This window comes from Lepus europaeus, chromosome 23 (genome assembly GCF_033115175.1).
Source record: "Lepus europaeus isolate LE1 chromosome 23, mLepTim1.pri, whole genome shotgun sequence".
Lineage (NCBI taxonomy): Eukaryota > Metazoa > Chordata > Mammalia > Lagomorpha > Leporidae > Lepus > Lepus europaeus.
Window position 1 is genome coordinate 16,599,270 of NC_084849.1, and position 25,530 is coordinate 16,624,799.

Genomic DNA, 25,530 nt, shown 5'->3' on the forward strand with positions numbered 1-25,530 from the left:
GCACGAACCATCTTGTTCTGTGTCAGGCACTCGGGTAACAGAGGCTTGCTTGGAGGTGGGGTGCGGAGAGGTGAAAAGTATACCTGGACAAGTGGACGGGGTGTGGCGGCATGGGAGAAGGGGTTGGATCTTGGAGTGCCATTTACTCCTTTTTCCATTCATTCATGCATGTATTCATTCATTCATTCAAAAAATTGTTTAAATTTAATGTTTTTATTTGAAAGGCAGAGTGATGGGAGGTAGAGGGAGATCTTCTACAGGATTTTTTTTTAAAAGATTTATTTGTTTTTTGCTTGAGAGTCAGAGTTACACATAGAGAGGAGAGGCAGAGAGAGAGAGAGAGAGAGAGAGAGAGAGAGAGAGGTCTTCCATCTGATGGTTCACTCCCCAATTGGCCACAACAGCTGGAGCTGCGCCGAAGCCAGGAGCCAGGAGCTTCTTCTGGGTCTCTCATGACGGTGCAGGGGTCCAAGGACTTGGGCATCTTCTACTGCTATCCCAGGCCTTAGCAGAGAGCTGGATAGGAAGTGGAGCAGCCGAGACTAGAACCGGTGCCCGTATGGGATGCCAGCACTTCAGGCCAAGGCATTAATACACTGTGCCACAGTGCCAGCCCCTACAGGATTGTTTATTCTCCAAATGACCACAGCAGGCAGGACTGGGCCAGGCTGAAGCCAGGAGCCAGGAGCAAGGAGCCAGGAATTCCAACTGGGACGCCCATGTGGGTGGCAGGATCCCAAGCACTTGGTGCATTGTCTGGTGACTCCCAGATGCACCAACAGGAAACTGGATTGGAACAGAGTAGCTGGGATTTGAACCGGGCACTCCGATATAGCAGGCCTGTATTGTAAGTGTCAAGTTAACCCACCATGCCACAGTGCCCTTCCCAACAAACAATCCTTTCTTTAAAAAAATCTTGTTTTATTTATTTAAAAAGCAGAGTGACATGGGGCCAGCACCGTGGCTCACTTGGTTAATCCTCCGCCTGCGGCACCAGCATCCCATATGGGCACCGGGTTCTAGTTCTGGTTGCTCCTCTTCCAGTCCAGCTTTCTGCTGTGGCCTGGGAAGGCAGTGGAGGATGGTCCAGGTGCTTGGGTCCTGCACCCGCATGGGAGACCAGGAGGAAGCATCTGGCTCCTGGCTTTGGATTGGTGTAGCTCCGGCCGTAGCAGCCATTTGGGGGGTGAACCAACGGAGGGAAGACCTTTCTCTCTGTCTCTCTCTCACTGTCTAACTCTATCTGTCAAATAAAAAAATAAAAAATAAATAAAAAGCGGAGTGACAGAGTGGGAGAGACAGAAAGAGCTTTTCCATCCTCCCCATCCACTCCAAATGACCACAACGGCCGGGGCTGGGTTAGGCTGAAGACTGGAACCTGGAACTCCATGTTTACCTCCCACAAGCCAGGGGGCTCAAGCACCTGCTCCATCTTCCACTGCTCTCCCAGGCACATTAGCAGCGGGGACTTCAAAGGGGGACACCACCAGAGTTGCCGGTGGCAGCTTAACCCCGGCACCACAACGCCAGCACCAACCAACACTTTTGAGTATCTATTGTGTGCCAGGCAGGCACTAGGGATACAGCAGTGAACAGACAGGAACCGTGGCTGGCAGAGAGCTTCCATTCTGGTGGTGGAGACAGAAAATAAACAGGAGATGTAAGGAAAAGGAGACAAATAAGGAAAGTGAGATGGGGTTAAGTGTGAAATGGGGAAATAAAGCATGGAAAAGGGTTAAAAGAGTATGTGTATGTGCACGTGTGTGTGCATGTGTGTGTGTGTCTGCGTGGCATTTTTGGTGCTTAGTCTTACATAAAGTAGTTAAGGAAAACCTGCTTGGAGAGGAGACAGAAAGAATTTATTTGAAAGGCAGAGAGAGCTTCCATCCGCTGGTTCACTCCCCAGGTGCACCACCGCGACAGGGGCTATGCTGACACCTGGAGCCGGGAACCCCATCCAGGTCTCCCATGTGAGTGGCAGGGGCCCAGGGACTCGAGCCATCCCTGCTGCCTCCCAGGGTGCACATCAGCAGGAAGCTGGATCAGAAGGGACGATGGAGCTGATACGGAAAGCCGGCTTCCCAAGTAGTGACTTAACTGCTATGCCAAACGCCCACCGGCGCAGAGAGATATTTAAGGTCATGAGTCAGGATGAGATCACCCAGGAAGCGAGTAGAGAACAAGGAGAGAAAAGGGACTGAGGACGGAGCCCGGACGCACTTAATGTTACCCAGAGGTCGGGTGGTTTCAAGAATCTGACAAAGAAGATTGAGAAGGGAGAGCTAGTTAGTTAGTTAGCTAGTTAGCTAGTTAGAAGGGAGAGTTCGTTAGGGAGTGGTGTTTTGGAAGCCAAGCGAAGGTCTTATTTTAAGAAAGAGGAAGTGACCCACTGGGCCGAATGCCAGATGAACCTGCTCTGACTTTGCCCTGAGGACTGTGGCAAATCAGAGGGGCAGCACGTGATGAAGTTCTAGTCTAGGCCCTTCTAGATTGCCGGGTGCAGGAGCACATGCAGGGAGCTGAGTCAGGGTGCTGAGCAGGGGTCCAGGGGGCAGGGGGCAGGTGGCAGACGAGGCTGGCGGCGTGGAGGTGGAGGGACAGGGTTGGGTTCTAGGCTGGCTCTGGAGGAAGGGCGTGAAGACTTGTGTCTAGAGGCAGGAGGAGAGGGCCGGGAGAGGCTGGGCGAGAGCGGTTCTCTGGTTGGGGCTGTTGAGTAATGTGTGGGGACCACTGTTGAAGAGTGGAGGAGATCCGGGGCTTAGGGACGACGAGGGGAGGGAGAAGGTCCATGAGAAGGCAGATCTGGTTTCCCCAGCACGCAGGCAGCCAGGGGCGCCTCGGGGAAGGATGAGTGATGGCAAAGGAAGAGAAACTCACACAGTCCCAGAGGAGGGAGCCAAGCAGTGGGGACGGAGCTTGGAGACATTGTCCATACCGCTTAATGTTTCCAGTAAGTCAAGGAGTGAAAGGCCAAGCAGCACCCGAGAAGTTGCAGGTGACCAAGGTGGGGGCAGGTACTGGGGAGACATGGGTGCAGAAGCCAGATTAGGGCGGACTGGGAAAGAAGTAGGGTGAGGGGAATGGAGTCCAACAGGATATGTGGGTCTTCTTTTTTCCAACGTGCGTGTTTCTTTTTGAAAAGGTTTCATTTATTTGAAAGGTAGAGTGACAGAGAGAGGAATAGAAATGGTGAGAAAGAGACATTTTTCATCTGCTGGTTCATTCCCCAGATGCCCATAACAGCTGGGGCTGGGCCAACCTGAAGCCAGAAGGCTGGAAAGCCATCTGGGTCTCTCATATGGTTGGTAGGGACCCACGTACTTGAACCATCATCTGCTGCTTCCCGGATGCGTTAGCAGGAAGCTGGATTGGGAGCAGAGGAGCTGGGACTCAAACCCAGGTCTTCCAGTACGGGATGCAGTTTGTCCCAAGTGGCAACTTGACCTGTTGTGCCATGATGCCTGCTTCTTTCTTTTCTTAAAAGATTTATTTTATTTATTTGAGAGGCAGAGTTACAGAGAGAGAGAGAGAGAGAGAGAGAGAGAATCTTCCATTCTCTGGTTCACTATCCAAATGGCTGCAATGGCTGGGGCTGGGCCAGGCCAAAGCCAGGAGCCTGGAACTCCACCTGGGTCTCCCACATAGATGCAGGGGTCCAAGATCTTTGGCCATCTTCTTCTGCTTTCCCAGGATCACTAGCAGGGAACTGAATCAGAAGTGGAGCAGAACTTGAACCAGCAGCTGTATGGGGTGTTGGCGTTGTAGGTGGTGGCTTAACCCACCGTGCTGCAATGCCAGTCCTGGCCCGCTTCTTTCAAGAAGTTTTCCAATCATAACACATTTCTTTCCTTCTTTCTTTCCTCCCTCCCTTCCTTCCTTCCTTCCTTCCTTCCTTCCTTCCTTCCTTCCTTCTTTCTTTCTTTCTTTTTTTTTTTTAATTAAACTTTTATTTAATGAATATAAATTTCCAAAGTATAGCTTATGGGTTACAATGGCTTCCCCTCTCCCATAACTTCCCTCCCGCCCGCAACCCTCCCCTTTCCCGCTCCCTTTCCCCTTCCATTCATGTAAAGATTCATTTTCAATTCTCTTTGTATACAGAAGATCAGTTTAGTATATATTAGGTAAAGATTTCAACATTTTGCCCATATAGCAACATAAAGTTCTTTCTTTCTTTTTTTGACAGGCAGAGTGGATAGTGAGAGAGAGAGACAGAGAGAAAGGTCTTCCTTTTTGCCGTTGGTTCACCCTCCAATGGCCGCCGCGGCCGGCTCATCGCGCTGATCCGAAGTCAGGAGCCAGGTGCTTCTCCTGATCTCCCATTCGGGTGCAGGGCCCAAGCACTTGGGCCATCCTCCACTGCACTCCCTGGCCACAGCAGAGAGCTGGCCTGGAAGAGGGGCAACCGGGACAGAATCCGGTGCCCCGACTGGGACTAGAACCCGGTGTGCCGGCGCTGCAAGGCGGAGGATTAGCCTAGTGAGCCGTGGCGCTGGCTCATAACACATTTCAATGAATGAATGAATTTTATTTATTTGAAAGGCAGGGGAGGGAAGAAGGGAAAGAGAGAGAGAGAGAGAGAGAGAGAGAGAGAGAGAGAGAGAGAGAGAGAGAGAGATCCCATCTGTTGGTTGAGGGTCACTCCTCAAATGTTTGCAACAGGTGGGATTGTGCCATGTCAAAGCTGGGAGCTGGGAACTACATCCGGGTCTCCCTCATAGATAGCAGGGACCCAACCACCTGAGCCATGATCTGCCGCCTCCCAGGGTGTGCATTAGCAGGAAGCTGGATCAGGGGCAGAGCTGGGACTCCAACCCAGACACTCTGATAAGGACACACGTATCCCAAGCAGCATCTTAACTGGTGCACAGATATTTACCTAGATAGGTTTCTATTTCAACTGTCTAGCCCCAAATAGAAAGCAATACATGCCAAAAATGTCTCATGAATTCTAAATATTTTCAAAGTTTGACAATGCCCAGTCATTATGTAATGCCATTTTATGGCAGTTTCAAGAGTAGTGGAAGTGGTGCAAAACTCAGTTTGCAACAGAGTGGGGCTCCAGCACTTGCCCCACGTTTGTAAGGCGGGACAATGAACCTCAAGGCCGTGGAAGAGCTGTTCAGACAAGAATCAGAACATACGTATTCACTTTTTATTCAGCTTTGGAAAATCTGGGAGTTAAGCCCCCTCTGAATTTGATTGCTGATACATTTGAAGAGTTTGAAAGGGTGCATGGAGTCCGTAATGTGTTCTCTTCGTGGTTTGTCAAAATACCACCAGTGATCGGGCTTCTCTTGAGTGGGGAAAGAGACAGTGAAAGGAAAGGGGTGGGCTAGGCTTTGGGTAGGATAAAGAAAAATAAAGAGGGGTGTTGTGTTGGCTGGGAGTCCCCAGGCAGAGCTACGGGACAAGGGTGGTTTGTTCTGGGAAATATCTCCAGGGTCAAATGTGAGATGGGCGGGGGGTGGAGATTAGGAAGAAGCAGCCGCCAAGCCAAGGAGCCGTATTAAACGGAGCACTGCTGTGGGCACCTGGGGCTCCCTCCCTCTGCGATACTCATGAATGCGCCTTCAACTTGTCATTCTCCGGCTCCACGTGAGTCCACTCAGACCAGAAAAACTGCTCGGCCTAGCCTATTAAAGTCGTGGGCAAGATAATCGAACGGGGATTGGGTGGTTCCCTGTGCAAGATAAGCTAACAGACACGCCCTCCTGTGTCACTTGGACTCCTGGATTCATGGTTCATTTTAGATGTCAGCTTGATTAAGCAAAGGATTGCCCAGGTAGCTGGTAAATATTCTTTCTGGGTGTGTCTGAGGGTGTTTCCAGAAGAGATTAGCATTTGAATCAGTCGGCTGAGTAAGGATGAGTGGCCTCACATGGGTGGGCACAGTCCACTGACGGCCGAGATACCACCAAATGCTGGAGCTAGGACATCCGTCTTCTCCTGTCCTCAGGACCAGAGCTCCAGGTAATCGGGTCTTCGGACCCTGGGACTCCACGCCACTGGATCCCCTGCCTCTGCAGGGGCTTCCCTCCCCTCTTCCACATCTACTCATATGTCCTGTTGGTCCTAGATCCCTGGAGACCCCTAAGACAGTCTAGTTGTACCTGCTGTTAGCTACCCCCACTACGTTCTACTTGTATTTGCTAAAACTGAGTTGGGTCTCCATCGCTTTCAACCCAAAGGGTCCCTGTGATACAGTGGTGAGTGGACTGTGAGGACAAAAGGGCAAAAGGTTGGAGGCACGCACTAGGGAGCCGGCTGGTTAGGAAAGTGAAACCAGGCTGTAGAGGAAATGGAAACTCCTTCCTCCTTGAGGCTCTGAATTTCTTCTTGGAGCTGGATCCAGTCCACTGGGCTCCTCCTGGTCTCCTGCTCTCTCAGGTCCCTGGAGGTCCATGGAATGGTGCCCACCGTCCTGTTTAAAGGCAGTAAATGAGGGGGCCTTCCCTGTGCTGGGAAGACAGCTCACCTGGGCCGAGGCTCTCAGGCACTTCCTCTTTGTGCTATCTGGGACACCATGGGTGGAAACTGCATTCCATCTCAAGCCTACGCAAATGACAAAACTCTTGCCAATGCCTAGTATTACATCGTTTTTTGCATCCCCTTTCCTAGGTACAAAGCAGGAGTGAGATACTCCTGGGGATTCTGGACCCAATAGATAACTGGAGGTTGTTCGGAATAAACATGCAAATTCATGCATAAAACACAAATGAACTCTTTAAGGGTGCAAAGTTTTTTTTTTTTTTTTAAGTTTTATTTATTTGAAAGTCAGAGTTACACAGAGAGAGGAGAGGCAGAGAGAAAAAGAGGGAGGTCTTTCATCCGATAGTTCACTCCCCAGAGGCTGCAACTGCCAGAGTTGCCCTGATCCGAAGCCAGGATCCAGGAGCTTCTTCTGGGTCTCCCACATGGATGCAGGGATCCAAGGACTTGGGCCATCTTTTACTGCTTTTCCAGGCCATAGCAGAGAGCTGGATTGGAAGTGGAACAGCCGGGACTAGAACCGGAACCCATATGGGATGCCAGTGCTGATTCAGGCCAGGGCGTTAACCAGCTGTGTCACAGTGCCAACCCCAGGGGGCAAAGTTTTGTCACATGGTCACATGCAGCTGCAAGGAAGGCTGGGAAGTGTAGTCTTTACCCTTTGCTGATGTGCCCAGCCAACAATCCCATTGCTATGGAAGAAAGGATTATGGGAGGCAATAGCAGTTGATGCCATAATATTCATTCTCTGTCTTTTTTTTTTTTTTTTAAATGTGGCTCAGGCGTAGGTCAAGGAGTGAAGGAACTACGAAAGCCAGAAAGAATACAGCTGTGTGGAATTCCCTGTATCTCCACCCTGGGATATGAAAAGAAAATTCGGAGCAGAGGAGCGAGGTAAGAACTCCTGCTTACTGAACATGCGATATGTGCCAGGCACAGGGTGAAGCTTTTCACATGTGTTGGGTCAGTCTAGACCTCATCTGAGACTCCAATGAATCCTATTAGATTCACACCAGAGGACTTCATCCTGGGCCACAGCTGATTGGACCACGAATGATCACCTGACCCAGGATAGACCCAATCTATTGGCTGGGCTAAGCCAATCACACGATGGGGTCTAGAGATGGGGAACAACAGCTTCTTGAGTATTTTACATATGCCAGGAGGAGCTCACGCACCTGGCATTCACTGGATTCTCACAACAACCGCTGCTCTAATTTTATAGTTGGGGAAACAGACTAGATTCAACACATAGGTGAGCACCTATTGAGGTGCAGGGTTGGCCTCCGTTGAAGTGGACAGGAATCTGAGAGTCATTCTTTCTCCAGGACCGTTCTGTTGAGTTCTGGCTCCCACACAAGCAGGTGGAAGGACTTGCAGAGCCCTGGGTGGTGCCGAGGGATGCCCACGTCCCGCTGCAGGCCCGAGGCCCTCTTTCCCCCAGCTGCTGGGAGCGTCACTGGGGAAAACTCACGCTGGAGCCCCGGCCAGAGCATGACCCTCAGACAAAGCGGGTTTGTTTGGCCCAAGATCACACTCTGTCCCATAAGCTGCCTGCAGTCAGTGACAAGGAGGACACAGAGGCCGGGTCCCCTTGTCTCAGGTGATGACGACTCTGAAGGGCCCTCTCAGCTCTGCCCCCCACTGCCCTGCACCCGGGGGCTCTGCTGAGCTCTTGGCTGTGACTGCATCACAGCTCAGCTTTTCTCCCCGTGCTGTCCTGTTTCCTGCCCTTCTTCCCAGCTGTCATTCCTGGGAACACTCTCCAGTGAACTTCCTGTGCACGCCTCCCCATCTCACAATTTGCCTCCCAGGGAACCCAGCCCGACACATGCACAGGGGCAGCTGGGAAGGCTCTTGTGGTTGCATGCAATCCTGTGCCCACCATCCAGATCGAGGCAGTAGGACACTTCCAGTATCCCCGCGGGCTCCTTCCGCTCTCGCCTGCTCAACAGCCCTTGAAGGTAACTCGTGGGGGACAGGCTGAGGGCCCGCTTTCCCTCGCATTCTGTCCACCAGCAAGCCTTCCGGGCCTCGAATCCACCTGTTTCGCACCTCCACCGCTACTCCTGGTCCAGGCCAGCGTCACCTCTTCCATAGCCTTCTGATGTGAGTCTCCATCTTCCCCCTGCCCTGAGCCCCCTCCTCTCTGTTCTTGCCCATAGGGTGCTCTTTTCTCTCACCTGGCTTCTGAGGCCCCAGCCTCTCCAGGCCCACCAGACCCCAACTTGCTGCCTTCATAGCCCTAAGCAAAATTGTGTTCACTTTAGCCTATGTAGCCTTATAAATTAAAATGTATTCTCTCAAGTTGAAGTGTAGAAGGAAACCAGGCCTTCCATCTCAACACAGCAGGTGTGAGATCCCTTCCTGTCTTATCTCCCAGACATCCATGGAGTTTTGGACCTGGTGAGCTCATGCTGACACAGGGACTTAAGTTTGTGAAAGGCTTTTGCATTCGTCACGTGATCCTTACAATGATCTGGTGAGATACGTGGTCCAAACCATGAGCTCCCCATTCTATGTGTGAGGACGTTGTGGACAAGGAGACTAACTGTCCAAGGGCCTGGGGCTGGGAAGTGGATGACCCAGGGCAGAAATTCACTGAGATGCTCTTGGAGGGTCGCGGGTTGTTTGTACACACGTGGGAATTGGGGTGGGGCGTGGAGACCTGAAGTCCACTGAGAGAGGCAGCGTCACATGGTGCAAAGACCACTATCTCTGGCTTGCATCCAGCTCTGCATCTTACAGCCTCACCTCGAACAGAACTCCCGGCCCTCCTTAGCCTCTTTCCCCAACTATAAAATTAGAGCAGCGGTTGTTGTGAGAACCCAGTGAATGCCAGGTGCGTGAGCTCTTCCTGGCATATGTAAAATACTCAAGAAGCTGTTGTTCCCCATCTCTAGAACCCATCGTCTGATTGGCTTAGCCCGGCCAATAGATTGGGTCTATCCTGGGTCAGGTGATCATTCGTGGTCCAATCAGCTGTGGCCCAGGATGAAGTCCTCTGGTGTGAACAAGTTTACCCACAGGACTGGAGGAGGCTGGCAGGATGCCCAGACTAGATCTCAGAGCAGGCGCCTGTGGGTGAGACCCAGCGAAGGTGGCAGAGAGACATGGAGTATCTTCCTGCTGAGGTTCTCATCATTCCTCACCCGCAGGAGGTTCCCTCTGAACACTGATCCCTTATTCTCTAAGCCTATGTTCTCATCTGTAAAATGGGGTGTGTGTGTGTGTGTGTGTGTGTTTTAGTTGTCTGTTTAGCTCCCAGCACAGCTGTGAGGATAAAGATCAAATGACACCACGTCTATGGAGAGTCTTGGTGGCAGAAATGCCATCAGCGTGCTCAGAGTTATACATTACCTGAGGAATAGAAATAGGAATTTTATGGAGCTGCTGAACTAGTCATGGTCAAGGGTCTTAGGGCTTACAAGCCACCGCTCTGATTCGCTCAGTGAGTGGCTGCAAGCTCCTTTTAGCCTAATGCAAAGATCCAGGGCGAGTTTGATGGGGCTCAGGGCGGGGCTGGCAGCATCCTGCAGCGTCCGCGCCTGGGCGTCTGTGTGGGATTTGGAGTCTCTTTCTTGCCGTGGGTGGCTCCGGTCCCCATATGCTGACGGCTCCCTATCTTGACCGAAGCGAGAGCTTGGTGGGGGCCCTGGCTCGAAGGGGTGGAGCCAAGACCCCAACATTAAGTGTTCTGGGATTGCAAGTGTTAGGGAGCACCTGGTTCGGAGAGTGGTGAGGGGAAATGGGGGAGGTGAACAGGGTCTAGATGGTCAAAGACTCTGAAGGCCGAGCGAAGGGACTTGAACTTTATTTTGCAGGCAACGAGGAGCCATTGGAAGGGTTTTAAAGACTTTTTTTTTTTTTAATTTCAGAACAGTTTAAAGACACAGAGCAAGCAATTGTGAAGGAGTATGCAGAGTTCCAGCTTCCCCTACTGCTAATGTCTCATGTTACCTTGATATACCTGTTACAATTTTAGTATATGTGCTACTAAGTGAGCATTATTTGTCACAATTAATGAGCACAACAATGAACACAGTGTTGCAATTAATATCCTAATTTTTTTTAAAAAATCTAAACTCATTCTATCTTTCCCACCTCTCCAGGCCTTTTTTTAAAAAAATTATTTATTTATTTGAAAGTCAGAGAGAGAAGGAGGCAGAAAGAGAGATAGAGATAGAGAGAGAGAGAGAGAGAGAGAAAGTCCTCCATCTGCTGGTTCACTCCCCAATTGCCTGCAATGGCTAGATCTGTGCCGATCTGAAGCCAGGAATCAGGAGTTTCTTCCATGTCTCCCATGTGGGTGTAGGGGCCCAAGCACTTGGGCCAACCTCCACTGTTTTCCCAGGCCATAGCATTGAGCTGGATCGGAAGTGGAGCACCTGGGTCTCGAACCGGCGCCCTATGGGAGGCCTGATCATGTTTCCATCTTCCCTTTGCCTGATGAGGAATGCCTTGCTTGTTTCCCTTTCTTGGCTGTCATGTACAGGGCTGCTCTATGTGTGCTGCAGCAGGTGTCTCTTTAATAGCAATGAGTTCATGTCTTCTGGATTTTACATACCTAGTAGTGGGATGACCGGATCATAATGGGGGTTCTGTTTCTAGGAGGAAACCTCCATGCTGTAGGCCAGACTGGCTGCACTAATTAACGTCTCATTGAAGGATAATAGCACTTAGCGAAAGGATCCCAGTAGAAAGTGACGGGACTCCACTGCGGGGCCAGGGGCAGTCTTGGGGAGTCTGCGTTTCTCCGAACGAGCATGACAGTGTCACAGTCCTTGATGTCCAGGCTCTCCAGGCTGCGATGGTTCCCCAGCTTCCGGCCCTGGAACTTCAGCATCTGGTCCTCCACCAACGGCCCTCCTGCGTCCTCGATCTTCTCTTTCAAGTGACAGATGGTGTCTTCGGGGTGGATGGCGTAGGGCGTGCTGTGGCCACTGGAGTCCTTGACAAACACCTGGATCTCAGGAGGGAAGGTCTCCAGCACACGCACGTTCACCTTGGAGAAGATCCCGTAATCTGCCAGGGTCTGCTGGGAGCTGAGCAGCCGCCGCTCCCCTCCCGCCTCCTGAAAGGAGAGGCGTTGCTGCCCGGAAATCGGGTTTTTCTTCTTGATCTCTGCCTTCATCTTCCAGATGGGGCTGTATGGGTCCACTGAGAGGGTCCAGGTCTCCAGTCCTGTCTGCTTCACAGTCACCTGCACGTCCCTGGCTCTCTGGAAGCAAGAGGGAAACAGATTCAGGGATCTGGGCGGTCAGGGCTATTTTCTGGTTTCCAAAGCCTCTCTCCTCTGTCTACTGAGACACTTTTAATGTAAAGTAAATGGAGGGGCCGGTGCTGTGGCACAGTGGGTTAGGAAGCCCTCTGCAAATATGAGCTCCGCTTGCCCCATGTCCAATCCTGCTCCCGGCTAATGCGCCTGGGAAGCCGGCAGAAGATGGCCGAAGTGCTTGGGCCCCTGCCACCCACGTGGGGAACCCAGATGGTATTTCTGGCTCCTGGTTTCAGCCTGGGAGTGAACCAGTGGATGGAAGATCTCTCTGTCTCGCTCTCTCTCTGTAACTCTGCCTTTCACATAAATAAATCCGGAAAAAAAAATGCAAATGGAGGGTGGATGTTTGGTGCAGGGGTTAAGATGCCCCTTGGGGGGTTTGCATGCCATATTATAGTGCCTGGTTTTTTTTTTTTAAAGATTTATTTATTATTTAATTTGAAAGTCATAGTTATACACAGAGAGAAGGAGAGGTAGAGAGAGAGAGAGAGAGAGAGAGAGAGGTCTTCCATCTGCTGCTTCCAATTGGCTTCAATGGCCGGAACCAATGCCAGGAGCCAAGAGCTTCCTTCAGTCTCTCACTTGCAGGTGCAGGGGCCCGAGGGCCTGGGCCATCTTCCACTGCTTTCCCGGGCCATAGCAGAGAGCTGGATTGGAAGTGGAACAGCTGGGACTTGAACCAGCACCCCCGGCCCTGCAGGCAGCGGCTTTACTCACTACACCACAGCACTGGCCCTGGTGCCTGGGTTTTAACACCAGCTCTGGCTTCCTGCTGATGCACACCCTGGAAGGTAGCAGGTGATGGCTCAAGTAGTCAGCTTCCCGCCCCCCAAGCCAAAGACTCTGATGGAGTTCTTGGCTCCTGGCTTTGGTTTGGCCCAGTCTGGCTGTTATGTGGGTATTTGGGGAGTGAACTGGAAGATCTCCCCAGGAGATATCTTTCTCTCTTTTTTTTTTTTTTTTTTATTTTTGACAGGCAGAGTGGACAGTGAGAGAGAGACAGAGAGAAAGGTCTTCCTTTTGCCGTTGGTTCACCCTCCAATGGCCACCGCGGTAGCGCGCTGCGGCCGGCGCACCGCGCTGATCCGATGGCAGGAGCCAGGTGCTTATCCTGGTCTCCCATGGGGTGCAGGGCCCAAGGACTTGGGCCATCCTCCACTGCACTCCCTGGCCACAGCAGAGAGCTGGCCTGGAAGAGGGGCAACCGGGACAGGATCGGTGCCCCGACCGGGACTAGAACCCGGTGTGCCGGCGCCGCAAGGCGGAGGATTAGCCTAGTGAGCCGCGGCGCCGGCCAGGAGATATCTTTCTCTTTCACTCCCTTCTCTCTCTCTCTCTCTGCCTTTCAAATGAATACAATAAATCAATAAAAATAATCAAGGCAAAAGCAGGTGCTCTTAACAATTTTGGATGACAATAGACTTGAGCCAGGACTGTCCCAGGCAAAGGAGACTAACTGGTGCTTTTCACCTTGCAGGACCACAGAGTCCAACTCTGTCTTCCAACTCACCCCGACCAGAGCACCAACCGGCAACGTTCCCCAAAGAACACCTGTCCTTCGTGGAGCTGCTCAGTCCTCGCCTGTCACCTGGACTCCCTGAATTGCTGTGAGGCTAAATGATGTAGTGAAGTGTGACAGCCTCTGGGATATGTTAAGGATGTTCATTTAAGGGCAAATGGAAGCTTGCTACAAATCTACCAGGAGGGGACAGGTCCTACAGATGAATGCGCTTCCATTCACGGGCGTATGACAGAGCTGTTCGAAAGAGCGACTCCACCCGGGATGCTCCAATGTTCCTGGATGTCTGAAGCAGACCCAGCGGAGGTCGCTTGTCCTGGCCCAATTGATATCACCCCACTTCATGCTCAAAAGTGTCTGGATTTGGACTTGATTCTATGAGCAGGCTCTAAAATGCTCACGGTAAATAAATAAATCTTTAATAAAAAATAAATACTTTAGATACATCTATTACATCTCTTGCTTTAATAGCAAGAGGTTGAGTAGCAGCTTACAAAAAGAAAAAGATTGGCCGGCGCCGCGGCTCACTAGGCTAATCCTCCACCTTGCGGTGCCGGCGCACCAGGTTCTAGTCCCGGTCAGGGCACCGATCCTGTCCCGGTTGCCCCTCTTCCAGGCCAGCTCTCTGCTGTGGCCCGGGAGTGCAGTGGAGGATGGCCCAAGTGCTTGGGCCCTGCACCCCATGGGAGACCAGGAGAAGCACCTGGCTCCTGCCATCGGATCGGCGCGGTGCGCCGGCCGCAGCACGCTACCGCGGCGGCCATTGGAGGGTGAACCAACAGCAAAAAGAAGACCTTTCTCTCTATCTCTCTCTCTCACTATCCACTCTGCCTGTCAAAAAAAAAAAAAAAAAAAAAAAAAAAGATTACCCCTAGCATGTGTGTGTGTGTGTGTATACATTCTTTTAGTATGTCCCTCAATTAGCTATAGAACAGGGCACCCATTGCCTGCCCATTTTGCAGATGAAGAAACTGAGGTCCAGACTTTCACAGCAGAAGGGGGAGAACTGCAAACCTGGTTGGCTGAGAGTCTATGTGGGAGACGCTGCCTATCCTGGGAACCCTTGGGTCCTGGTGGCAGGTGTTGGGGGGACTTGCGCAGTTAAAGCGAGGTTAGCATGGAGTCCTCCTGGGGCTGGGCGATTGTACCTGCACGTGCCAGCGCTGGCTGGGGTCCACAGTCGTACAGCAAACCTGTCGCAGGCAGTGAGCAGCTTCTTTGGCCACTACGTCCCAATTTCTTTTCCTTCCCAGATTGTTGGTGGGGTCAGCTGGGTCCAGGATAACGGGCCTGGGAGAGAGAAGGGGAGTGGATCTCAGTGGGACTCAGGTCCGCACAGTGAACACCTGGATCACACCATACCTGAAGTTTCTTTATCTGTGGACTTTGCAGTTGCAAAACCCGACAGTTTCTGTTTACTTAAAAAAACTGAAATTTTTTTTAGTTGAATTCTTATTGTTTTCTAGAAAGCATTTAAGTTGATAGAAAAGAATTGTGCATATTTATGGGGTACCATGTGATGTTTCAATACACGACTATGTCGCATAATCTTTGCATTAGGATAGGGGTGGGCATTTGGCACAGAAGTCTAAGTTGCTTCTTCGGACACCTGCGTCCTAAATCAGAGTGCCTGCTTTGAGTTTTGGCAACTCTGCTTCCGATCCAGATTCCTGCTAATGTGCGTCCTGGGAGGCAGCAGCTGATGGCTCAAGTACACGAGTCCTTGTCACCCACATGGGAGTCCCGGATGGAATTCCAGGCTCCTTGCATCAGCCTGGCCCAGCCCTGGCTGCTGCAGGCATTCGGGGAGCAAACCAGCAAATAAAAGCGCGCTCTCTCTCTCTCTGCTATTCAAATAATAAAAGAAAATAAGTAAAAAAATATATATATATAGGGTAAACGTGTCTACCTCCTCAAACATTTTCTCAGTTGTCTGTGGTACCTCTTTTATTCTTTAAGCCACTCAAGTTGGGTTTTCTATTCCTTGAGCCGACCTGCCCACCTGCTCTCCTTCAACTGTTGCTTGATCTGGTTTTTGACAGCCTCATTCTGGAAATCGTAGTACTTGGTCCAGTAGATGCAGATGTCTTCATAGTTCTGGAGGAGCTCCATCACGGCCACAAGTCCTTTGTCCAGGCTGAAGCTCTCGCTCTCGTCTGTGCCCATCTCCCAGGCGTAGATGGTCAGCAGCTCCAGGGCGTATTTGGAGGGTAATGCTACTCTTCGGTATTTAGGTTTCAGGCACTGGAGGAGACAGAGATAGACAGATCGGGGGGCGGGGGGGGGGCGAGGAGAGACAAGAGTGAGATAGACATACTGCATGAACGAATATGAAGCTATGGGATTGGTGCTCTGCGCATGTCCGGGCCACACTGTTGTGTTATAGGACACACAGCCATGGGTGACTTGGGGTGCTTGGTGGTGGGTTTATGTCTTAGAGCCATCAAGATTGCAATAAAAGAGAAATCTGGGGTCTCTTCTGGGCCTTGTCGGCCTCGTCAATCCGTGTTATTCAGTGGGGGGGGGGGGGTACACATACTGAATGTGGAAAGAAAGGAAGAAAACTAAGACACACGGAAAACATCAATCAAAATCATGCCACAAACCACGAAACAAGCTGAACGATGAAGGGGACAGAGCCCTACCCTGCAACCCTTCCGTTCAGCCAAAATGGGTCAGAAACAGATGCTGGTTTCGGGTAGGACTCCAGCGGTATAGGGCTTGTGATCAATTTGCTTTATACCCACTTTGGCTTTCCAGCCTGGTTTTCTCTTGTGCAAAGAGCGGACCGTGAACGACACACACGCGTTCGTCACAGAGCTGCTGGGAAAACGCACGCAGGATGCCGCGCGCCGGCCTGCAGCACCGTGAGCTCTCCGGAGCTGGGGATGCTGTTTGTGGATTTCATTACTACCGGAAGTGCCTGAGGCCCGGAGCCTGCTGAAAATCACATCTGCGCTCATCAGGACCCTCGAACGTGTCGTTGGAGCCAGGAGGCTACGGGACATCGCGCGTCAGGAAATAGCACAGTAGTGCGACAATGAGCCCCGCCGGTGATCAGCGCTCTCCCTAGCATCATCCGCGCTCTGCAGTGGTCCGGTCCACGCTGTTTCTTTCACCCCTGCTATTGCACCTGCCTCCTATCCTTAGATAGCTGTCTGCATTTCTTTCTTTTTTAAAAACACGGGAGCGGGCAGGTGAGCGGTGTAGCAGGCGAGTCACCGCTTGGAACACCCGCATCCCATTTCAGGGTGCCTGGACCGAGTCCTGGCGAAACCCACTTGGATGCAGCTTTCCACTCAGGCTCGCTCTGGAAGGTAGCAGGTGACAGCTCAAGTCCTTGCGTCCCTGGGTCCCTGGAAGACCCAGACGGAGTTCTGAGCTCCAGGCTGGTGCTTAGCCCAGCCCTGGCTGGTGCAGGCATTTGGGGCATGAATCAGTAGATGGGAGATCTCTTTGCCATCTCTCTGTCTCTGTGTTTCTCTCTCTGCCTTTCAAAGCCAATTAAAACGAATACATCGTGAACCACACCGACGTTGCCCTCCCGGCCCAGCACCCCTGCCTCACCTTCAGGTACCAGAATTTCACTAGCTGCAGGAGATTCTTCAGTTTCACAGGGCGGCTTTTCACAAAGTGCCTCTGTAACACGGTGAAGCTGGGGGAGAACTCCCCGGGGTAGCTGATGCTGCGTATTAAATCCGCGTAGATTTCCGGGGCTGGTTTGGAGTCTGGGTTCAGGGTTCCTGGGGGGAAGAAAGGCACTTGGTCAGAAAGGAGCCGTCCGCGGTGAGAAAGGAGAGGGCTCTGAGCAGGGAGGGTGCCTGTGAGGGTTGTCCTCGCAGTCCTCGCTACCGCGTCGTTGTCCTCACTTTGCAGCTGAGAAAGTGGGGGCCAAGAGGGTTCACGAGCGTATCCGTGAGCCACATGAAGTCTAAATAACTCACACTGACCAAAAGCTGACCGTGGGCCGGCAGCTGGGCTAAGCTCATCCTCAGGGTCGCTGCAGGAGGCAGGGGGACTTCAGTGGAACCACAAGGAACTGCCATTTTTGTGTGGGTTAAAAAACAATGTTATCAGTCTCCTATGGTTCCACGTAACCTTGATATCATTATTCCAGTGGACAAGTTGGTATGCTCGGTCCTGGAGCTATCAAGGTCATGGAACTGTTAAGTCTCGCAGCCAAAATGTGAAGATGTTAAAAACTCTGTTTTGGAGCCAGCGCCACGGCTCACTAGGCTAATCCTCCACCTGCGGCGCCGGCACCCCAGGTTCTAGTCCCAGTCAGGGCACCGGATTCTGTCCCAGTTGCTCTTCTTCCATTCTAGCTCTCTGCTGTGGCCCAGGAGTGCAGTGGAGGATGGCCCAAGTGCTTGGGCCCTGCACCCGCATGGGAGACCGGGAGAAGCACCTGGCTCCTGGCTTCGGATCAGCGTGGTGCGCCGGCTGCAGCAGCCATTGGAGGGTCAACCAATGGCAAAGGAAGACCTTTCTCTCTGTCTCTCTCTCTCACTGTCCACTCTGCCTGTCAAAATAAATAAATAAATAAATAAATAAATAAATAAATAAATAAAAATAGAACTCTGTTTTGGGGTTGGCGGGTAAAGCTGCCGCCTGCAGTGCCGGCATCCCATATGGGGGCCGGTTTTTGTCCTGGCTGCTCCACTTCTGATCCAGCTCTCTGCTGTGACCTGGGAAAGCAGTGGAAGATGGCCCAAGCCCTTGGGTCCCTGCACCTGCATGGGAGAGCTGGAAGAAGCTCCTGGTTCCTGGCTTTGGGTTGGTCCAGCTCCCTCTCCCTCTCCCTCTCCCTCTCCAACTCTGCTTTTCAAATACATAAATGAATAAATCTTAAAAAAAAACCCTGTTTTAAAGATGATCCCAACCCAGTTCTGCCTAACCCTAAAGACCTTGATGTTTTTTGAAATTATTACTATTAGACATTTATTTAAAGTAATACATCTACAGACCAAACAATTCTTAAATTGTATTTCAGGTTGAACCAACTTCATAAGCCACTTTGAGGGCAGCAGCACCCACATATTTCACCTATCTGATTGCTTCTTTGCCCATTCTTCTCTCATTACTTCGCTGAATCACCTCCTTCAGGTATGGTAAAAGGTTGAATTTATCCTCCTCATATCTTGTCCACTGCTCTTTAGGCAAGATCTGATGCCTTGCGGTCAGGCTCAGCCGTCTCATAAAGCAGACCATCCCGTTATTATGACGGCTCTCAGGAAGCTGTCTTACGTGAACTGCAGCTTCTCTCACTGACCCCAGCTTATTGAAGCCGGCAGCACTGTGGTTCCATTTCCCTCCCTCCCTCTCTCCTTCCCTCCCTCCCTTCCTTCTTTCTTCCTTCCTTCATTTATTTGAAAGGCAGAGTTAGAGAAAGAGACAGACAGAGGTCTTCTCTCTTTCCACCTGCTGGTTCACTCCCCAAATGACCGCAACAGCCAGGGCTGGGCCAGACTGAAACCAGGAGCCTGGAACTCCATCCAGGTCTCCCATGTGAGTGGCAGGGACCCAAGCCCTTGGACCGTCCTCCGCTGCTTTTCCCAGGCCATTAGCAGGGAGCTGGATGGGAAGTGGAGCAGCCGCTGCAGTACCATTTTTGAATACCAACCAGCACTGGCCTGATGCTGCTGACCCGAGCACTCCTTGAAGACCTGCTTGACCCAGAGGCACAGGGAGGAATCTCTTGAGTTGGGCAAGAACCAACCCAAGGAGGACCTTGGCTAAAGCCCCCTTCCCCCGTGCTACATGGGGACACCCCAATCTGAATCACTGAGGCATAGTTCCAGTGCCGTCTCCCCTCCAAAACAGCCAGCTCCACTCGACTCTCATCGGTCGCTACTTGGCCAAGCCCTCCCCAAGGCCTGGTTAATAAAGGGGTCCCGACCGGTTTCTCTGGACCCGACCCACGGCCGTCTTTACCGAGAGCATCAAAAGCTGGGAGCAGGTCCACCCGGATGACGTCACTGCTCTCCTTGGACTGGACCTGGAGGAACAAAGAGCGGGGGGCCCTGGCCCCGTCCCTGTGGTGCGCCACGGTGATGCTGTAGGCCAGACTTCTGCTGCAGTACTCCAGTCTTTCCTCGATGAAGTTGATGATCTCTTCTCGAAAGAACGCCTGATCCTGGAAGCTGGAGAAGCAGCTGAGGAACAGGACAATGTCCAGGTCGGAGCTGTGGTTCAGTGCTGTCCCTTTCCCCGAGGAGCCACCCTGTGGGGACAGCAAGGTTGAGTCTCGCCTCCAGCCGAGGCGTGATGCCTGCAGGGTCAGAGCGGAACCAGGTCCCCAGAGGAGTCCTTGGTTTCCAGCGTGCATAGTGGTCTGTGCTGCCCTAACCTGCAAACCCAGAATCCTCCCAAACTGGAATCTTTCTGAGAGCCAACACGACACAGCGAGCGGAAAATTCTACCCCTGAGCTCACGGACAGGTCACCGTCAAAATGCAGGTGCACAGAAAATAACTGTATTAGATTGCCTTCGGGCTAGGTGTGCAAGATGTACACAAGACACAAGTGAATTTTGTGCTTCGATGTGGGTCCTCTCTCCAAGATATCTCATTATTTATATGCAAATATTCCCAAATCCAGCAATATCTGAAATCCAAAATGCTTCTTTTTTTTTGACAGGCAGAGTGGATAGTGAGAGAGAGAGACAGAGAGAAAGGTCTTCCTTTTTGCCATTGGTTCACCCTCCAGTGGCCGCTGCGGCTGGCGCATCTCACTGATCCAAAGCCAGGAGCCAGGTGCTTCTCCCTGGTCTCCCATGCAGGTGCAGGGCCCAAGCACTTGGGCCATCCTCCACTGCCTTCCCCGGGCCACAGCAGAGAGCTGGCCTGGAAGAGGGGCAACCAGGACAGAATCCGGCGCCCCAACTGAGACTAGAACCCCGTGTGTGCCGGCGCTGCAAGGCGGAGGATTAGCCTGTTAAGCCACAGCGCTGGCCCAAAATGCTTCTGGTTCTAAGCATTTCTGATAAGGGATAATCAGCCTGTTCTATAGCATTTCATTGGTCAGAGAAGTTTAATATCTAGCACACAACCCACAGGCTATAAAGGAAAGGTCGAACTCCATTCCTCCCCCGTGCTTCCTCTCTCCCCCAGAGCCCGCTGCAGCCCCAGCTTCGTATCACTCCATAAATCTCCCATGCCGAGGCTTGCACTGTTCGGCTTAGTAGCCGAGAGCCACGTGTGGGTATTGGAGTTTACATGAATTACAAAGGAGTGAAATCAGTTCTCCCCTCCTAACTTCATTTCAGGTGCTCAACAGCTGGCCGAGGATGGTGCCTATGACGTTGGACAGGACGTATGGGGAACATTCACCATCACTCTAGAAAGTTCTGTTGGACAGCTCTGGCCTCAACAAACACATTTTTGTGTATGTACACGAATACTTCAAAAAGTTCTTGGAAAGTGGAATTAAAAGATCCATTTATTTTGGTGCCAAAAAAAAAGTTGAAATTCATGCATATGAGAGATCCTCAAAGAGTGCATGAGAACCCACATTTTGAGAAAACTATGCATGGGTTTCAAAAGCTGTATGCTTTTTTAAAATTTGCAGTATTTTTTATTGATATATTACCGTTATTTATTTTTCTGAATATGCCTGGCCTTCCTTCCCCATGGGGTCTACGTCTCTGGATTCAGTGAATTGGGGATCGGAAATACTCGAAAACAAATTCACATTGGAAGTGAACATTTCTCCCGGTCATGACTTCCTAAACAATGTGATGTAACGACTCTACGTGGCCCTGTGCAATCGGTTGGTGATCTAGGGTCCACAGGAGTGTATGCACAGGTTCTGTGCGAATCCTGTGTCCCTCTCTAAGAGGGACTTGAGGATCTCGGGATGAACTCTGTGAGGATTACGAGGGACATGTAGGCACAGAATCGCGGGGCATGTGATTTTGGAAACTGGCTTTTCCTCTACCTAGCACAATGCCTTTGAAAACCACCCATGCTATTTCGTGTCTTAATAATTTATTCCGCCATAATCCTTCTTGTTACGAGCTGTTCCAGCTTTGACTTCTGTCCCCAGTCTGTCTGCTCGGAGTCCTCAAGTGTCTGTGTTTTGGTGTCTGTGCACTCTTAGCTGTCATTTGTGACACAGAGAGAGTTTGTAAGTTTCCACTTTCGTTTGAAGGAAATGTATTTGTTAAATAAGCGGGAGGCCGTTAGCCCGGACCTTGGGTTCCTATGTATTAAACTGGAACCTAATTTAGGATTGTATCTTTGGTGACAAATAGCCAGGTCTTAGCCCAACACAAGCTGCTTAACTTCATCCAATCACAGGCAACCAACTGATCAGACCACGCCCACACAAGGCAGGCACCCGGTTGTAGCCAATCAGGTAACCTCTCTGCTTTGCTCTCCTTTGGCCTATAGAAGCTCACCGCTCACCTCGGGTGCTGGAGCGCTCTGAACTTCTTCCAGCTGCGAAGCCTGATTCAAGAATCCTTTGTTTAGATAAATTCTGTCATGTTCAATTTGGCCCTAAGCTTTTCTTGTAACACTACATATAAAAGAAAATGTGTCCTAGTTATTTATACAAACTTTTTTTTTTTTTGACAGGCAGAGTGAGAGAGAGAGACAGAGAGAAAGGTCTTCCTTTTGCCGTTGGTTCACCCTCCAATGGCCGCCGTGGCCGGCGCATCACGCTGATCCGAAGCCAGGAGCCAGGTGCTTCTCCTGGTCTCCCATGCGGGTGCAGGGCCCAAGCACTTGGGCCATCCTCCACTGCCTTCCCAGGCCATAGCAGAGAGCTGGCCTGGAAGAGGGGCAACCAGGATAGAATCCGGTGCCCCAACCGGGACTAGAACCCGGTGTGCTGGTGCCGCAAGGCGGAGGATTAGCCTGTTAAGCCACGGCGCCGGCCTATACAAACTTTTTATTTTAAAAAATCCATTTGAAAAGGCAGACAGACAGACAGACACATCCTCCATTCACCGGTTCACTCCCCAAATGCCTGCAATGGCTGGGGGGGGGACCAGGCAGAAGTCAGAAGCTGGGAACTCAATCCAGGTCTTCCATGCAGGTATCAGGGGCCTCAGGGACCCAGGATCTTGGGCCCTTGCCTGCTGCCTCCTGGGTGCATTAGCAGGAAGCTGTATTGGAAGCAGAGCTGGCACTGGAACTCAGGTACTGTGATGCGGGATGCAGGCATCCCAAGTGGTGATTGGTTTTTTTTAAAGATTTATTTATTTGAGGGGCTGGCACTGTGGCGTAGTAGGTAGAGCTGCTGTCTGCAGTGCTGGCATCCCATATGGGCACCAGTTCTAATCCTGGCTGCTCCACTTCCGATCCAGCTCTCTTTTATAGCCTGGGAAGGCAGTAGGAGATGTCCCAAGTCCTTGGGCCCCTGAGTCTGCGAGGGATACCCGGAAGAAGCTCCTGGCTCCTGCCTTCTGGCTTCTTGGCTCCTGCCTTCTGGTTTTCTGGTTCCAGTTTTTGTGGCCATCTGGGGAGTGAACCAGCGAATGGAAGACTCTCTCTCTCTCTCTCTTTCTCTCTCTCTCTGACTCTGCTCTCCGTAACTCTGCCTTTCAAATAAATTTTATTTATATTATATTTATTTATTTTTATATTATTTATATTCTATTTATAAATAATTCTATCTATATATTTATTTTTATATTATTTATATATTTATTTCTAAATGAATTTTATTTATATTACATTTAATATTATTTAATATTATTTACATTATATTTATTTATAAATAAATTTTATTTATTTGAAAGGCAGAGTTACAGAGAGCAGAGGCAGAAAGAAAGAGAGAGAGGTCTTCTGTCCACTGGGTCATTCCCCAGTCGGTTGCAACAGCTGGAGCTGTGCCAATCTGAAGCCAAGAGCCAGGAGTTTCTTCTGGTCTCCCACACGGGTGCAGAGGCCCAAGGGCTTGGGCCATCTTCTACTGCGATCCCAGGCCATCTTCTACTGCGATCCCAGGCCACAGGAGAGAGCTGGATCGGAAGTGGGGCAGCTGGGACTAGAATCGGTGCCCATATGGGATGCCGGCGCTGCAGGCTGCGGCTTTACCCACTAACCCACAGTGCCGGCCCCTCAAGTGGTGATTCAATGACCATGCCAAGCACCTCCCCCTGTTTATAAACATTTTAGATGTGGTCATGTGACTGTACTGAATACATATTTCTTTTCCTTTCATGTACTGATGAGCAAGAGTTAACTTCTGAGCTTCCAACTAACGTGTCTGTTCCACTAGACAGATAAACATGTTTACTTGAGAATTCCAGAAACTGGGCTTGGGGTAGCTGCCAAGCATTCTGGCCCTCCCTCCGTGGTCAGCGCGTCTGGAGGGCTGGACTGGCGACCGCAGCGGGGGAAGAAACCCCTGTGGCTCCAACCAGCCCCTCCGCAGGGCCCCTGGGGGCCGAGCCCAGCGCAGCTGCCCTGTCCTTTGTTCTCCGGATTCCTGCTTCCCCCTTGCACCCCCGCACCCTCGTCCCTGCTCCTTTACACAGTCCTCCTGCTGGCTTGCAATTTGGGAAGAGCAAGCCAGCAGGGGTTGCTCACGTGGGTGGGAGGGGCCCAAGCACTTGGGCCATCTTCCTCTGCCTTCCTAGGTGTATTAGCAGGGAGCTGGATCAGAGGCGGACTAGTGGGACGTGAACCAGCATCGCAAGTGATGGCTTAACCCGCTGTGCCACAACGCCAGCTGGCTAGGCAGTTCCTAACTGGCCAGTCAGTACCATCTTAAGAGAGTACCATAGAGGAGGTCATCTTTATGGTTTTGGTGGGGAGCACAGTTTCTTAAGCAACACAAAGAACGGCATATAGTTTAAAGGCATCTGCTATTCACATGCCACCTGATGCCCTGGCACTCCGAGAGCGATCCCAACTCATCACCGCCGCCACCATCATCATCCTTATCCTTCTGACTTATAGAATAACTTACTGCTTAACAGCACTTTCCCACGCTTTACCAAAACAAGCCTAGGTAAAGAGGAGGAGTCTGAGGCTCGGAGAGACACAGTGACCCACCCCCCAGAGCCCCCCAGGCCCAGAGGGGCAGAGCTGGGTCCCTGAGTTCTCACCTTCACCACCTTCAGCACCCTGACTTCCCGGTCCTGAACCAGCTCGTCCTCGAAGCACTGATCCTGCAGGAACTGCTGGATTCTGTGCCAGGCGTCCTGCACCTGGTCCTTCCAGCCCCCCTGGGGCTGCAGGCTGCGCCTCACGAAGGCTTCCAGCCTGTCCCCGGGGGTCTCATACAGCTCCTGCGAGAGCTCCATCTCTGCAGGACCAGGCTGCCTCCTGGATCCGATGCTGCCTGCTCCACGCGGCACAGGAAGGGAGGGGCGCCTTCCAGCCTTCTCCAGGGGCTGGTGGACTGCAGGGGTGGGCGAGGGGACAGCGTGGGACAGCGAGGGACTTTCACTTCCTCTGCTTGCACCCTCCCTGGGCTGCAAGCAGCTCACAAGTCAGCTGTCTCGCTCGTGCCTGCTGGAAACCGAAACTGAGCTTTTTATTTATTTTCTTTGAAGATGGAAACCGAAACTTAACTGAGCTTGGCTCCTCTTTCAGGCTGCCGGGGAAACGGCTTCAGGAAATGAGATCAGGCGTGCCCTGGGGCCTCCCCACAAGCACGCCTGCAATTTCTGCAGAGCGCCCTCGGGCTGACCACCCCATCCCCTTCCCCTGCTGGGTGGAGAAGAGACCCCAACCCTGAGGCCAGAAGGTGCTGACTGTCCAGGGGTGGCGCTGGGGGTGGGTCAGGGAGTCAGGGGCTTGGGCTGAGCCTGAGGGGGTCCTGGGGCCAGGATTGACTTGCCCCTTCATTTTCTTCACCTGGTGAGCCACGCCTCTGCTGCCAGTTACCCAGAGGATGGTGGGCATCTTCGAGGGGAGTAGGTGTGCAGTGCTGGGCTTCCTGGGCCACGCGCTGGGGATTTCTGCGGTGGAAGATTCTCGAAGACTGAAAGGCAGCCTGCCCCCGAGAGCCACTTCTGCACTGTGGATTCTGTTCCATCGACATGTACCGTGTCCCTGCCTCAGGCTGGGTGCTGGGGTCCCGGTGGGGACCCCCGCAGCATCTACATCCCCAAGCGGGGAGCTCCTCGGTTGCAGTGTGGCCAGCGCCCTCTCCGTTCTCAGGCATTTTGGTGGGGGTCCCCAGCTCTGTAGGGAGCCTGCAGCCTCTCGCCTGCCTGGCGCCGGGTGCTGAGCTTGCCCAGGTTCCCCAAGGAGAGCCCACACGTGTGGGCAGTGTTCCTT

The 25,530-nt window shown here is 51.8% G+C and overlaps 1 protein-coding gene across 1 annotated transcript; it reads right to left on the reverse strand.

The window, feature by feature from the left end:
• Nucleotides 1-10,290: 10,290 nt before the first annotated feature.
• On the reverse strand, nt 10,291-24,767 carry LOC133751970 (2'-5'-oligoadenylate synthase-like protein 2). Its single transcript, XM_062182251.1, has 6 exons — nt 24,351-24,767; nt 19,224-19,512; nt 16,857-17,032; nt 15,292-15,533; nt 14,438-14,579; nt 10,291-11,713 (listed from the first exon to the last, which is right to left on the reverse strand). The coding sequence occupies exons 1-6, from the start codon at nt 24,546-24,548 to the stop codon at nt 11,144-11,146; spliced, it is 1,617 nt and encodes a 538-aa protein (XP_062038235.1). The 5' UTR covers nt 24,549-24,767; the 3' UTR covers nt 10,291-11,143.
• Between the last annotated feature and the right edge of the window lie 763 nt (nt 24,768-25,530).

Bases quoted from the DNA above. Each gene is read 5' to 3' on its own strand.
- LOC133751970 (XM_062182251.1), bottom strand. From the start codon at position 24,548: ATGGAGCTCTCGCAGGAGCTGTATGAGACCCCCGGGGACAGGCTGGAA. The intron at 14,580-15,291 runs GTGGGCAGGTCG...TCTCTCTCCCAG, and splicing joins CAACAGTTGAAGGAGAGCAG to GCCCGTTATCCTGGACCCAG. The intron at 11,714-14,437 runs GTACAATCGCCC...TCTTGCTTCCAG, and splicing joins GCCAGCGCTGGCACGTGCAG to AGAGCCAGGGACGTGCAGGT.